The 13,694-nt window shown below is 36.2% G+C and overlaps 1 protein-coding gene across 1 annotated transcript in view; it reads right to left on the bottom strand.

Moving 5' to 3' along the window:
• ANKRD31 (ankyrin repeat domain 31) overlaps positions 1-13,694 on the bottom strand; it is a 187,962-nt gene that overhangs the window by 69,576 nt on the left and 104,692 nt on the right. Inside the window, exons 16-17 of the mRNA XM_051971339.1 lie at positions 6,747-6,866; positions 5,236-5,378 (exon numbers count right to left, since the gene is read on the bottom strand). Of these exons, the coding sequence (XP_051827299.1) occupies positions 5,236-5,378; positions 6,747-6,866 (263 nt within the window). The remainder of the gene's footprint in view (positions 1-5,235; positions 5,379-6,746; positions 6,867-13,694) is intronic.

The following is a 13,694-nucleotide window of genomic DNA, read 5'->3' as shown; positions in this document are numbered from 1 at the left end:
TAATCCTTTACTCATGAACACTTGATGTACAAATAATTAGAACACACAGTGTCAGAGTTGGAGTTTAAGAATCCCCATGGGGCCACTGTCTATTTCCAAATCTAGGACAGCTGGGAATTAAATGATCTTGAGACCCTCCATATATTATGAAGATGTGAAAGTTAAATTATTCCTGACTGTGTCAATTTCTGCTCCTTACTTCTATCATGCAAAAATAAAAATAATAAAGAATCCCTACCTCCTAAGGCTATTAAGTAGTAAATTGTTTCTAGAAATCGCTATTTGTAACTGAAAGCACATTCCTTACAGAAACTATTATAAATGGTTGTTTAGTAAAAACAATGGTCTTTTCCCCCCCCAGGTATTCTGATGAATCAATTAGGCTTTTGTGGGCTAGCCTGTAAACTTTGTTTTTCAAACTTTGCTTGATTATGGAGTGATATAAAACTATTATATGTGTATATTATCTTTCTTTTTATAATTGTGCCCATAAATGGAGAGATAGGAAAAGTATGGAAGAAAGAAGTCAAAAAGAACTACAAATTATTTAAATCGATCTGCTTTTAAGGGGAAAAAGTTTAACGCAGCTACATAGTTAGTAAAGGCACCAACAGATAAGAAAAGTCTTCTATAAGGGCCTTTGATGACAAATTTCCCTGAAAATTTTCCAGGGTGATTTTGATTCAAAGTATAGAGATTGGGGCTAAAAAGCATTCTATGCAAATAGAAAAATGGGATCATATTAATAGTGATTTGTGAATAAATATAAGAAGATAGCACTGTTTGCTTAGATGTCAATTATTTTATTCTTCTTTGTGTATCATCTTTCCAAACATTATATTAATTGATTTTTATACTGAAAAAAATCTTAACAAAAAGTCAAATCTACCTTGTAGGTGTAATGTTTATTAGTAATTTACATGTATTAGGCTCCTTAGCAACCAACTATTTTTTAAATCAAAGAAATGCAGTGAAATATCTGCTATGCATATAGGATTGAGATAGCCATTTCAGCCTATGTGTTTCTCTCTTCCATTCTTTTTTATTTCATTTTTACTCCATTTCTTTTATTTCATTCTTTTTATTCATTTCACTTCATTTTCATTTCATTCTTCTTTCTCATCTTTTTATTGTTGCTGTTCAGTCAGTTTTTAGTCAAGTCTAACTCTTTGCAACTTCCTTTGGGTTTTTTTTGACAAAGATACTAGAGTAGTTGACCATTTCCTTCTCAAGCTCACTTTATAGATGCAGAACTGAGGCAAACAAGATTGAGTGACTGTCTCAGGGCCACATATCTGATAAGTATCTGAGACCAGATTTGAACTTGGAAAGATGTCTTCCTGATTTTAGACCAGGCACTCTCCACTACAATGTCCAGCCTATCTTAGGAAAGAACGATAGAAAGGAGAGGAAGCAGATGAGAAATAGAAGTCAACAGTAATGAAAAAATACACAGGGTTTACAAAAGAAAAAAAAAGATGAAAGGGTAAAAAATATAGGTGAAAAGAAAGGAAAGTACCAATAGTGATGCTATCACATGTGCCCCTCCCCTTTCTTTTTGGCTGGATCTCTTGAGTTCTTTATTGTTGGAGAACATCTGGGATGGAAAAATCTTACACTTATTCATATCATTAGCTCCTTTGTAATTTTTAGTCTTAAGAGATTTGACTTGGGGAATGGGAAAGTTAAATGTCTTGTTCATTGTCAAAAAACCAATACATATACTTGAAGCAGGACTTGAATCTAGGCCTTCCAGACTCCAAAGTTGGCCCTGTAAACGTATCTACCTTGGTTCTCAACATGTCTCTAGAATATAAGAAAATGTTTAAAAGAAAACCTTATGTATAGAAGTCTGGAACATGTCTGCTACTAACAGTTTATTTGTCCGGAATATAGATATGCTCAGAGTTCTTAAAAAAATCAGTTACTAAAGTTGAATCTAACTCAGTTCTAAGACAGCAGTTGCTCATTCTGAATGTGACAAGTTGTTGACTACTAAAGTGAATGGAGAATATAAGATACTTCAGTGATGTATATATACATACATAAATGTGTATAGAATTACAGAGATTTTTTAATGATTGACTGGAGTAAAATGGGCACCAGGATTGTTCTACAATATGGGATAAATGTAAATCACTTGATCATGGGAGAAGATGAGGATTTGATTACTAACTATGAACTTAAGGTAGGGTCCTTCATGAAGAGGACCTAGAGTTTGAACTCATAAGAAAGATAAGAAAATGAAAGGACATATTTCAGAACTGTGATCAACTAAGCTTGAAGCCAAAAGTAATAAAAATTAAAGTTGCTATTGAGGAGTAGGTCAGTTAACCAGAGGAAGAGCTTAGAAGAAATTACCTAGCAGACTGACTAGTTAGGCTAGATGTAGAGGGTCACAATCAGTGGGGAAACTCTGGGTGAGGTATAAGACCCTTCAGCCCAGAGGGAACCTGCTATCAATTCTGGTTTGGCTCCCCATCTCCTCTAAGGGCTCTTGGCCTTCCTGAGAAGTCAGGAGGCAGTGACAACTTGTGTCGAGATTGAAACAGAGTAATACCAGGTGGAAGAGTGATACCAAGTGGCAAACTATATACAATAGCAAGTTGTTTATGTGGGCCTATGTGCTCAGTGATGTTTTTATTACAGTGTAAAAAGGGGAAAGCCCTTGAAATAAATGGACTCCATTTTTCCACCATCCTCTGGAGTCCTGCCTCATCACTTCTCCACTAGAAGGTATATTTAAACACTCTGGTGTGGGGGCTCTAGAAAGCAATGGTATGTTTTGTCACCCTAACTTGGGGGCTCTAGAAAGCAGGACTCAATATTTTAATCATCCCAATGTGGGGACTCTAGAAAGCAGGACATAATAGCTAGACATTATGCTTAGTGAGGTGTTTACCAAGCATGGGATGGAAGATTCAACTTAACACTGAAAACATCTGTTTTAACACAAAAGTTGCATTCATCAAAAACTTTTTGGACAATTTCTGAGTCAGAAAAAGGACACAGACAGTTCCAGAGTTATGAAGTTATTCCCAACACATGGGCTTTCCACACTCATGGACCTATTTAACAGATTTTTCTAATCATATGCCTACTATCTCCATAGAAACACTATATTGTCAATATGTCATACAAGTTTATGTATGAAATATGATTGTATAATTTTGTTAGATGATGTTAATTGGTAATTGTCATAAAATTGTGATTGTATTATATAAATAATTGTTGGGACACTTTGGTGGTACAGTGGATAGCATGCTAGGTCTAGAGAAAGAAAGACATCTTCCTGAGTTTAAATCTAACATCAAACATTTAATAAACTGTGTGACTGTGGGCACTTAACTCTGTTTGCTTCAGTTTCCTCATCTGTAAAATGAGCTGGAGAAGTAAATGACAAACCACTTTGGTCCTGCCCAGGAATCCCCAAATGTCATTAGAAAGAGTCAGACACAAGTGAAAACAACTGAACAACAATAATTATTGCTAAGTAAATGATAACTTTAGAAACTACCATGTCATCAAACTGTTAAATGATGGTGAATAGAAGGTATGACTAGGATCCTGAGAGAGTTTAAATGTGACTCTTAAGATGATGATCCTTTTCTAGAAACTAATCTTCCCAGGGTGAGGATTGGTTGGTGTGAGCAAGTCAGCCCAAAGCATATGTGTGCGCACATCCTTGATGAGAGAGAAGTGTGAGGTAACACATGTATTTCTAACTATACATATACACAACATTCCACAGGATTTTTTTTCCTTGAAGTAGGAATTATGTTGTAGATAGAGTAAGAGGACAGAGAAGAGCACCAAAGAAAATATACCCATATTCCATTTTAACAAATTCATAGACTTTCGTAACTAGAAGGAATTAAAAGGATCACCTAGTACAGATACAATCCTTTTTTTATGGGAAGAAAGTTAGGAGAAGTTAAATAACTTTCTAGAACCCATAACTTTTAACTCCCAGTTCATTCCTTTTTATATTATTCATGTCTTGCTATAATATATTGACGTTAATTTTCAGCTCTTAGCTTCTTCCAGGGGCAGGAGAGAAACGGAGAAGTATAACGAGTCTCATTTTATTTTGTTGCCATTTTCATAGCAATAACACTTAATTACCATTATTTCATCATCTATAATGAGTCTTCCTTTTTTTTTTAACCATCTCTAATTCCTTTAACTAAATAACCTTATGATTTCACCAATGCTTTCTTAATTTATATAACTCAAAGAAAAAAAGCATTTTACATGAGTAAAGAGGGCAACTTCAAACATTAAGCCATCCTCTGGCATAATTTTTAATCTTCAACTATGATCTTTTATTTTTATAACTCTGCAAATCACAAATTTTGCATCATTGCTACTTGTAGTACAATGCTTTACACAGGCTAAAATAGTGTGAAGGCCTTTATGTTACCCTGATACTTTAAAGAGAGGTCCCTGGGCATTTTTTAAAAGAAGAATCGAAGATACTGTCAATTAATGGTCAAAAGAATTCCTTTTCTCTTCACATTCCAGTTAGTGGTTAGTCATGCAACCAGCTTTACTAAGCCAAGATCTTTTTTTCTATAAGCTTTTGAATGACCTTTTTCTATAATTATACACCCCAGTTTTCCAAACAAAAACATTAATTTCTAACAAATTTTTAGAATTCATATTTGGAATCTGTTTTCATTGAATCATCTTAGATCTTTTCAGGAATTCTCTCTTGCTGCATTGTTACCACAGCTGTGATGAATGAAAACAAAGGAAAAAAAGCAAGGACAACGATAAAAACAAAAGAAACAAGCAACTCCTATTGGTCTTCATTTCATCAAAACCTTAAACCCATCAAGGAATTCTGATAAATAGTACCATGGGTTTCATTCATTTCATCCTTATCTGTACAGCAACTAATAATTTAAAAGACGTTAACAATGAATTTATCAGAAATGTAGCCATTTGTGATTTGTATTTTAATGTCTATGTTAACTTTGGGCTTCTTGAGTTTCCTTTGACATAGAATGTGCTTTATGCTATGCAGAACAAATAGGAAAGATTTGTTATTAAAATGCAGTACTCATTAAACCCTTAGTCAAATTCTAATATTCATTTATCATTTCAAGTAAATTTCTATGTTCAGTATTTTAAGAATGTAGTTTAGGTCTCAGTTAAAAATAACTTCAATTTCCCCTCCCATTTTACTAGAGGAAAAAAAAAATAAAAATGCAGAAGTAGCTTGCAACATACCTTCAAATGATTGCCTGAAACTGCATTATGTATGGGCAAAAGCCCATCCAGGCTTTCACTATTAACATTAGCACCAGCTTTCAATAACTCCACCATTACTTCATTAAATCCTTTATTAGCTGCCTCATGAAGTGCTGTCCATCCTAACAAAACCAAAGGAAATAGGCTTTAGCATCAAATCATAACAGCAAGAATCACTCCTTAAAAACCCACACACATATCATATCCTTGTTAACAATTCTCTTTTTACCAATGGAGTGAATCTGGGAATTTTGTGAATATCTAAAACATGAAAATGGCTAATGATATTTGCTTTAAAGAAGTATATACCTCTCCTGTCAGAAAAAACCACTGATTTCATTGAAAGTATATATGTATACAAATACATGTATAAATATGGTACATACATATATATATGAGAGTGTATGCATGCATATGTTCCAAAGTTTTACGCCCCCTCCACTTCCAAATTCCAAACAAAGAATCACTATATTGGGTATGTCCTTTGATTTACCAATACCAGTAAACATGCCTAGTCTCCTAAGATGTCAAAGAAATAGAGAAAAGACCCATACATATAAAAAATACTTATATCAATTTTGTTTGTTGTAGATGAGAGCTGGAAACTAAGAGGGTGGGAAATGGGGAATGGCTGAACATAACAGATGAATGTAATGGAATATTATTTCAATATAAGAAAAAAGTGGATGGTTTCAGACAACCCAAAAAATCTTGTTCTGGGAGAACAAGGAGAACAATTCATATGATAAAAAAATGGTAAAGAAAAAGTCATTGAAAAAGGGGGAACTTTAATTAAAATATAAATCAGCCACTATTCCAAAGGCATGATGATGAAGCGTGCATGCTAGAGTGATATACACACCATAAGGAAGGTGTAAAAGAGGTTGTGAGATCACAGGATCACAAGATCATGAACCTGAGGCAGGAAAGGATTTCAGAGGCCAATCTCCTTTAACAATTCAGAAAACAGATGCCTAGAGAAGTGAAGTGATTGGTGAGGCAGAGGCAGAATTGGATCCCAGGTAGGACTTCTTCCACTTTGCCAAAGGGAATAGGAAAGAATTCTAACTATACAGGAGCCTTGACTTAAGGAGGAGGGGAATATTTCTGATCAGCAAGAAGTTGTGAGTTTCTGGAAGGTGGAGATGGTCATCAGGCCAACCTTAAGGACTAAGACTGCTGGCCATCAAACTCTCAGATCTGGGGTCCAGCTCCCCAGGAGCCCTGATCTGGTCATACTATACTCTTCCTACTCCAACTGATCCATCTTCTCATTTCTAGCTAAGATCTGGAACACAACTAGCTGTCTTTCACTCCTAACGATTACATTCTACCTCCTCAACTGGACACCTCCCACTCCTCCCACCACTCATAGGGTGAAAGAGGGGGCAGAGATTATTGTGTCCAAAATGTGTAAGTCAACACTTAAAATGCATATGTTAAGGGATTCAAATTATAAAGCAGATTAGAAAGATATAAAAGACACATACCTGCATTGTCCTTTTGATTCAGATGGGCTCCAGATTCTATTAGTGCTTTGACTAAAGACAAGTCTCCTCTTTTAGCAGCCAAATGCAGACGACTTTTGCCTTTGGCATTCCTCTTACAGACTCTAGTTACTGTTCCACAACTAGATTTGTCTGGCAAGACCTCAGTATCATCTTGGTCAAATGCTGAAAGTTCTAAGCAAACAATAATAGTAATTGATATTTAAACATACTAAAATACTTTCCAAATTAAAAACAAAAAAACAAAAAAACCTTGTGAGGTAGGTTGGAGCAAAGAGCACAGGACTGAACCTGTGCTCTCATTGATATTTTAGGGAACTTCCAAAAAAGTAAACTCCCTCTACCAATTAGACTAGCACCTTGTTTATCACTTACAGTCTTTGCCTAGAGAATTAGAGAAGTTAAGTGACATGTCCTGGATCCTAGAGTTAATATATATCAGAGGTAGAACTTACATCCAGATCTTGCTATATCAAAAGCTAGCTCTCTATTCACTATACTACACTGCCAAGAGGTTGAGTATTATTATACTTCTTTATGTCCATCCCTATCCTGATGGAAACTTGGTCTCCCCACTGGCTTTCCTGCTTTTGATAAGTTTTCATTTTATCTTGTCGCATTCCACTACATATTTCCTCATTGTGCCCTCTCCTGGAGATTCTCTTTAAATCAACTTCTTACTTTCTATCCCCTTTTTTCTTTTCCTATTAGAATGTAAGCTCCTTGAAAAGCAGCAATTATCTTGTTTGTTTATATTTGTATCCCATGACTAAGCACATTGCCTGGAAGAACTTAATAAATGCTTTATCTGTCCATCCATCTATCCATTTCTCAATCCATTTATTTTAAGCCCATTTTATGGATGAGAACCAAGACTCAGGCTAATTATATGATTTAAACACAATCTGTTTAATAATAGTGTTGTTTACCTAAGAAGATCATAGAGTCAGGGAAATGATCCTAAGTCTTCTGGCTCTAAGTCCAGGATTCTTCATAGAAAGTTATGCTTGCTGATCCAGCATGACACATTAAGGTGTTTGATGAAAATGCACGGACAAGTGTATAATTCTGAGTTTTAATTTTTGGGAAAAATAGCAATGCTTCATCTGTTTTTACTATACTCATCTCAGGACATTACTTTCCATTAAGTTAATTCATCATCTTCCTGATTAAAAAACATTTAAAATTCTAGTGCAACATTTATCAGTTTTTAGTAATTCCATGGTGGTGAGATCTAAAATAGGTCAAAAAATTTTGACAGTTTTATTCTTTAAAAAGTCTTTTCCTAAAGTTACATTGTAATTTTATAGATTTAAAAGTCTTACAATGTATAGCACTAGGTAATTTCTACCTCATATTTCTGGTATACTTTAAAGCAAATGCTATTCTCTAGCCTATTATATGCTGTTTTTCTTTTACAAAAAATAAAAAAATTCAGAATACCATCTGAAATTTATTTTTTTATACTTCAAATTAATGTGGCTTTTATTAATGAGATTAATTCATTTTTCCTGGTCTTTTTTGCCTTTAGTAAAATATCATTTGCATAAATGGCCTCATGGTCTTTAGAAGCAGAGTCAGATGAATAACTTGTAATAGAAATGCTTTAAAATTAACCAAACTCCTGAATGATATTATGTTTGTCACAGAACATTATATGGCTTAGTGACACATAACCTGTTGTCTCAAGTCAAGTCATATCTGGAGGGACTTAACAAAACTTTATTTTAAATGTGGGGCTCTTAATAGAACTAACAGTGGGACTCAGAATTCCCCAAAGCTATAAAGAAAACTTAATGGAGAATAAAGGAAAATCTCCAACAAGATAGCTAATTAGCTAGATAGAGATGAATAGACAGACCATTTATTGAACATTCAACATGTGCTAGAGCCTGTGCTATGTACCAGAAATAAAAATATAAGGTAGTCTTTGTTATCAAGGAGTTGACGTTCTAAGAAGAGAAAACAATATAAAACGAGTACTGGAAAGTAGGATGGGAGAAGAGAGGATGGCAAGAAGAGAGTAGGGAAATACTTGGAGCCTTGGACTTTGGCAAAACAAGATAGACCAAGGAATGGAGTCTAAAGTTTTAGTCAGAGGCAGACCAAGATGATGGCCCAAGAACCATTACATAACTGAGGTAAGGAAACTGTTTCTTTCCCATGTTCCTGTCCTAAATAGGTGGTCTTTTTGAAGCATGACCTAAGTATCAAGTCTCAGTGATCTCTGACTGCTGAGTCCCACAATTTCTTACATAAACACACCTAAGAGAATAGAAAATAGATTCAAAAGTATTGTCAAGAATGAGGACATTATCAATGACTATGTGAGAAATTCACTACTAACAAACCCTTCGGTGGCCTCTGTGCCAATGACTCAGATCAGTTAGCAGCATAATCATTTGAAGCTTACCCAAGAGTACACAATACAGATTCACAGGGAATGTATTTCAGGAAAATCAGAGTCCTGTAGACTCACTGCTTTGCTATAGAGGTCCTCCTTTGCTTCATCACTTTTTCTCATCTTTTCACAATTAATGATACAAGGACAGCAATAAGCCTATCTTTCCCAGGGTTGCTTTTGTTATTTTTTATTAACCATAAGAAGTTTCAAAATGAAAATAGGGTTGATGCAACCTTTACGATTACTATATACAACTGATGCTTTATGTTCTCCTAGTTCCTGTCAAAACTTTGCCAAGGACTCTTTTAGTCCCTATAGCTTGGAGGGGACATGTAAAGGTGCATATAAAAGGGGATGAGTTGTAACCTCTTTCTTCCTGAAAGTTGGAGTTAAGTTCCTCATTGTCTAAGGATTACAATGGAATGGTTCATATACAGGTCAGAGGTCTTCTGTAATCATGAGGATAGCTACAAACGAGATTTTTTGAAAACCGAAAAGTAGAATTAAAGGTCTACTACCTCGCTTACTTCATAATTTAGATCAAGGCATTAGCCTTCAAGAAAGAGTTTCTAAGAGTTCACAAAGCAGATTCTGAGATGGCTCCAAGGTTTAGGGGAATTGATAGCCCCATGAATCTCACATTCTGAAGAGAGTCATAGGAACTTAGATGTCAAAACCTTAGAAAGTCAGCTACATTTACAAAGGAGGATACTGAGGCCTCAAAAGATTAAATAAGTTCTCCGAGGTTATGCAGAGTGTTGAGGGCCACAACCCCGGATAAGGTATGAGACCCTTTAGCTTTAGCCCAGTAAGAAACCCTGCTGATGTTTGGCTCTCCATCCTCCCCTAAGGGTGTCTAGGTCTTCCTGGGAAGTCAGGGGTGCGACAACCTGTGCCATACTTGAAACAGAGTTATATTGACATGGCAAGAAAATATCTGTACATAATAGTAAATTGGTTCACACTCACTATCCTATAAGTGCATGTGCAGTACTCTACACTTAGCACAAGCACAGTACTCTGTAGTCAGTGCATGTGCAGTACTCAATAATTAGCACAGGCATAGTACTCTATAGTCAGTGCATTCACAGTACTCTATAATTAGCACATGCACAGTATTCTATGGTCAGTGCATGTGCAGTAGTCTATAATTAGCACATGAACAGTACTCTATAGTTGGTGCATGTACAGTGTTCTATAATTAGCACATATACAGTACTCTAGTCAGTGCATTCGCAGAACTCTATAATTAGCACATGCACAGTACTCTACAGCCAGTTCATTCACAGCACTCTATAATTAGCACATAAACAGTATTCTATAGTTGGTGCATGTACAGTGTTCTGTAATTAGCACATATGCAGTACTCTACAGCCAGTTCATTCACAGCACTCTATAATTAGCACATAAACAGTATTCTATAGTTGGTGCATGTACAGTGTTCTGTAATTAGCACATATGCAGTACTCTACAGCCAGTGCATTCACAGCACTCTATAATTAGTGTTGGAATCCTTACTAACTGCTAAGTAATTAGAGTTGATCTAATCTTACAAGAAGATGTTTTGGGCAGAACCTGAAACAAGGTACTAAGTAGAACTACCCATAATCCCTCTCTCTGGAAGGAGCATAAATAGGCCAATGGGCCAGTCGGAGACTTCTTCAGAGTGAAGACGCTATAAGTCGAGATTTCAGCGGAATGACATGAAGAGTTGGAGCTGGCTGGAGGCTGAAGAAAGCAGAGGCAGAGGCTGAAGGACCAGATCTTTGGATTTGGTGACATTCGGAGAGAGCTCTTGGAACCAAGCAGAGAGATAGGCCTCTAAGCTAACCGGGCTATATTGGGATAATAAAAGATCTGAACTTTTATCACCTGGCTGTGTTTTGAGAAGAAAAAGCTCACCAACATTTTGGCGCCCAACGTGGGGCTAACAGACCCCTCAGTGGATTTCAGTGGAAAAGCTACGATCCTGATTCAAGTGGAAAAGCCTCTGATCCTGATCCAGTGGAAAAGACTCTTCAACCCAGAAATTAGGGTGAGTGCAACAAAGAAATTTTGTTAGAAGAGTTAAAGTAAAATTTCAGCTAAGATGGGACAGATATTTAGAAAACAGCCTGTTTCTGTTCAAGGAAAATGTTTAGAGAGCATTGTCAAAGTTATGGAAAGCCAAGGTTTAATTATAAGTTTACAGCAAATCACTGAACTTTTACAAACTGTAAAAGACATATGTCCTTGTTTCTCTCTTGATAAGGAATTAGATCTAAATGAATGGAAATTGGTTGGAGAGGATCTTTGTCAATTCTATGACAAAAATGGGCCTAACTCAATAATTAATACATATAATGTAATACAATTGGCTATAAGAAGTTATTTAAGTGATAGAATGATGAAAAGGAAAGTACAGGAGGAAGAAATGCCAACTTTACTAGGTGAAAAGGAGGATGAATCAGATGAGAATGGAGTTAATTACAATTCTGAGTATGATACTTCACAGCAGGAGGAATTAGGTGATTCCACATCTCATGACCCTCCCCCCGCAATTAACCCTTCATGGGTGGAACAAGGGGGAGGGAGAGAGACAGAAACACAGTCAGCTTCTCCTGTAAAGCAGAATTTAACAAGATTAGAAAAAGCATTAATTAAGGCAAAAAATGAAGGAGAAGATATATCTGATTTTATAAATGCATATCCTGTGATTGAAGAGCTCAACTCCTCAGGTCAAAAAGAGAGAAAATACACTGCTTTTAATTTGGGAAAAATTAAAGATTTGAAAAAGGGTTGCACTCTTTATGGGGCTACATCATCTTATGTGAAGATGTTACTAGATAATTTGTCTTATGAAATCCTAACCCCGAATGACTGGAAATCCATAACGAAAACTTGTCTAGAACCGGGACAAAATTTATTGTGGCTTTCGGAGTTTCATGAATTATGTAGGTGTTGGAATCCTTACTAACTGCTAAGTAATTAGAGTTGATCTACTCTTACAAGAAGATGTTTTGGCCAGAACCTGAAACTAGGTACTAAGTAGAACTAATCAATACAAGGCTTGTGTCCACACCTTTACTCATTGGAGTTCAATGAGTTCACACCTCCCTTGAAGCCCTTTGGGCCAGAGAGCACTATGGGAGAAAACCCACAATCCCTCTCTCTGGAAGGAGCATAAATAGGCCAATGGGCCAGTCGAAAAAGTTCTTCAGAGGAAGAAGCTATAAGTCGGGATTTCAGCAGAATTACGCCAGAAGCCCTCTCTTCAAGGCAAGACAGATTCAACTTGGTGCTGGCTCTGGAGGCTGAAGAAAGCAGAGGCAGAAGCAAAGGACAAAGCGGCAAGAGCTCTTGGAACCAAGCAGAGAGATAGACCTCTAAGCTAACCGGGCTATATTGGAGATATTAAAAGATCTGAACTTTTATCACCTGGCTGCGTTTTTGAAAAGAAAAAGATCCCCACATTTTGGCGCCCGAACAGGGAAGATCACGACATTTTGGCGCCCTGAACGTGGGACAAACAGACTCCTCAGTGGATTTCAGTGGAAAAGCTCCGATCCTGATTCAAGTGGAAAAGCCTCTGATCCTGATCCAGTGGGAAAGACTCATCAACCCAGAAATTAGGGTGAGTGCAACAAAGAAATTTTGTTAGAAGAGTTAAAGTAGAATTTCAGCTAAGATGGGACAGATATTTAGAAAACAGCCTGTTTCTGTTCAAGGAAAATGTTTAGACAGCATTGTCAAAATTATGGAAAGCCAAGGTTTAATTATAAGTTTACAGCAAATCACTGAATTTTTACAAACTGTAAAGGACATATGTCCTTGTTTCTCTCTTGATAAGGAATTAGATCTAAATGAATGGAAATTGGTTGGACAGGATCTTTGTCAATTCTATGATAAAAAAGGGCCTAACTCAATAATTAATACATATAATGTAATACAATTGGCTATAAGAAGTTATTTAAGTGATAGAATGATGAAAAGGAAAGTACAGGAGGAAGAAGTGCCAACTTTACTAGGTGAAAAGGAGGATGAATCAGATGAGAATGGAGTTAATTACAATTCTGAGTATGATACTTCACAGCAGGAGGAATTAGGTGATTCCACATCTCATGACCCTCCCCCCGCAATTAACCCTTCATGGGTGGAACAAGGGGGAGGGAGAGAGACAGAAACACAGTCAGCTTCTCCTGTAAAGCAGAATTTGACAAGATTAGAAAAAGCATTAATTAAAGCAAAAAATGAAGGAGAAGATATATCTGATTTTATAAACGCATATCCTGTAATTGAAAAGATCGACTCTTCAGGTCAAAAAGAGAGAAAATACACTCCTTTTAATTTGGAAAAAATTAAAGATTTGAAAAAGGGTTGCACTCTTTATGGGGCTACATCATCTTATGTGAAGATGTTACTGGATAATTTGTCTTATGAAATCCTAACCCGAATGACTGGAAATCCATAGCGAAAACTTGTCTAGAACCGGGACAAAATTTATTGTGGCTTTCGGAGTTTCATGAATTATGTAGGATTCAAGCCCA

This window comes from Antechinus flavipes, chromosome 1 (assembly GCF_016432865.1).
Source record: "Antechinus flavipes isolate AdamAnt ecotype Samford, QLD, Australia chromosome 1, AdamAnt_v2, whole genome shotgun sequence".
NCBI lineage: Eukaryota > Metazoa > Chordata > Mammalia > Dasyuromorphia > Dasyuridae > Antechinus > Antechinus flavipes.
The sequence above is the reverse complement of the archived record's forward strand: the minus strand, read 5'-3'. Positions and strand labels throughout refer to the sequence as shown.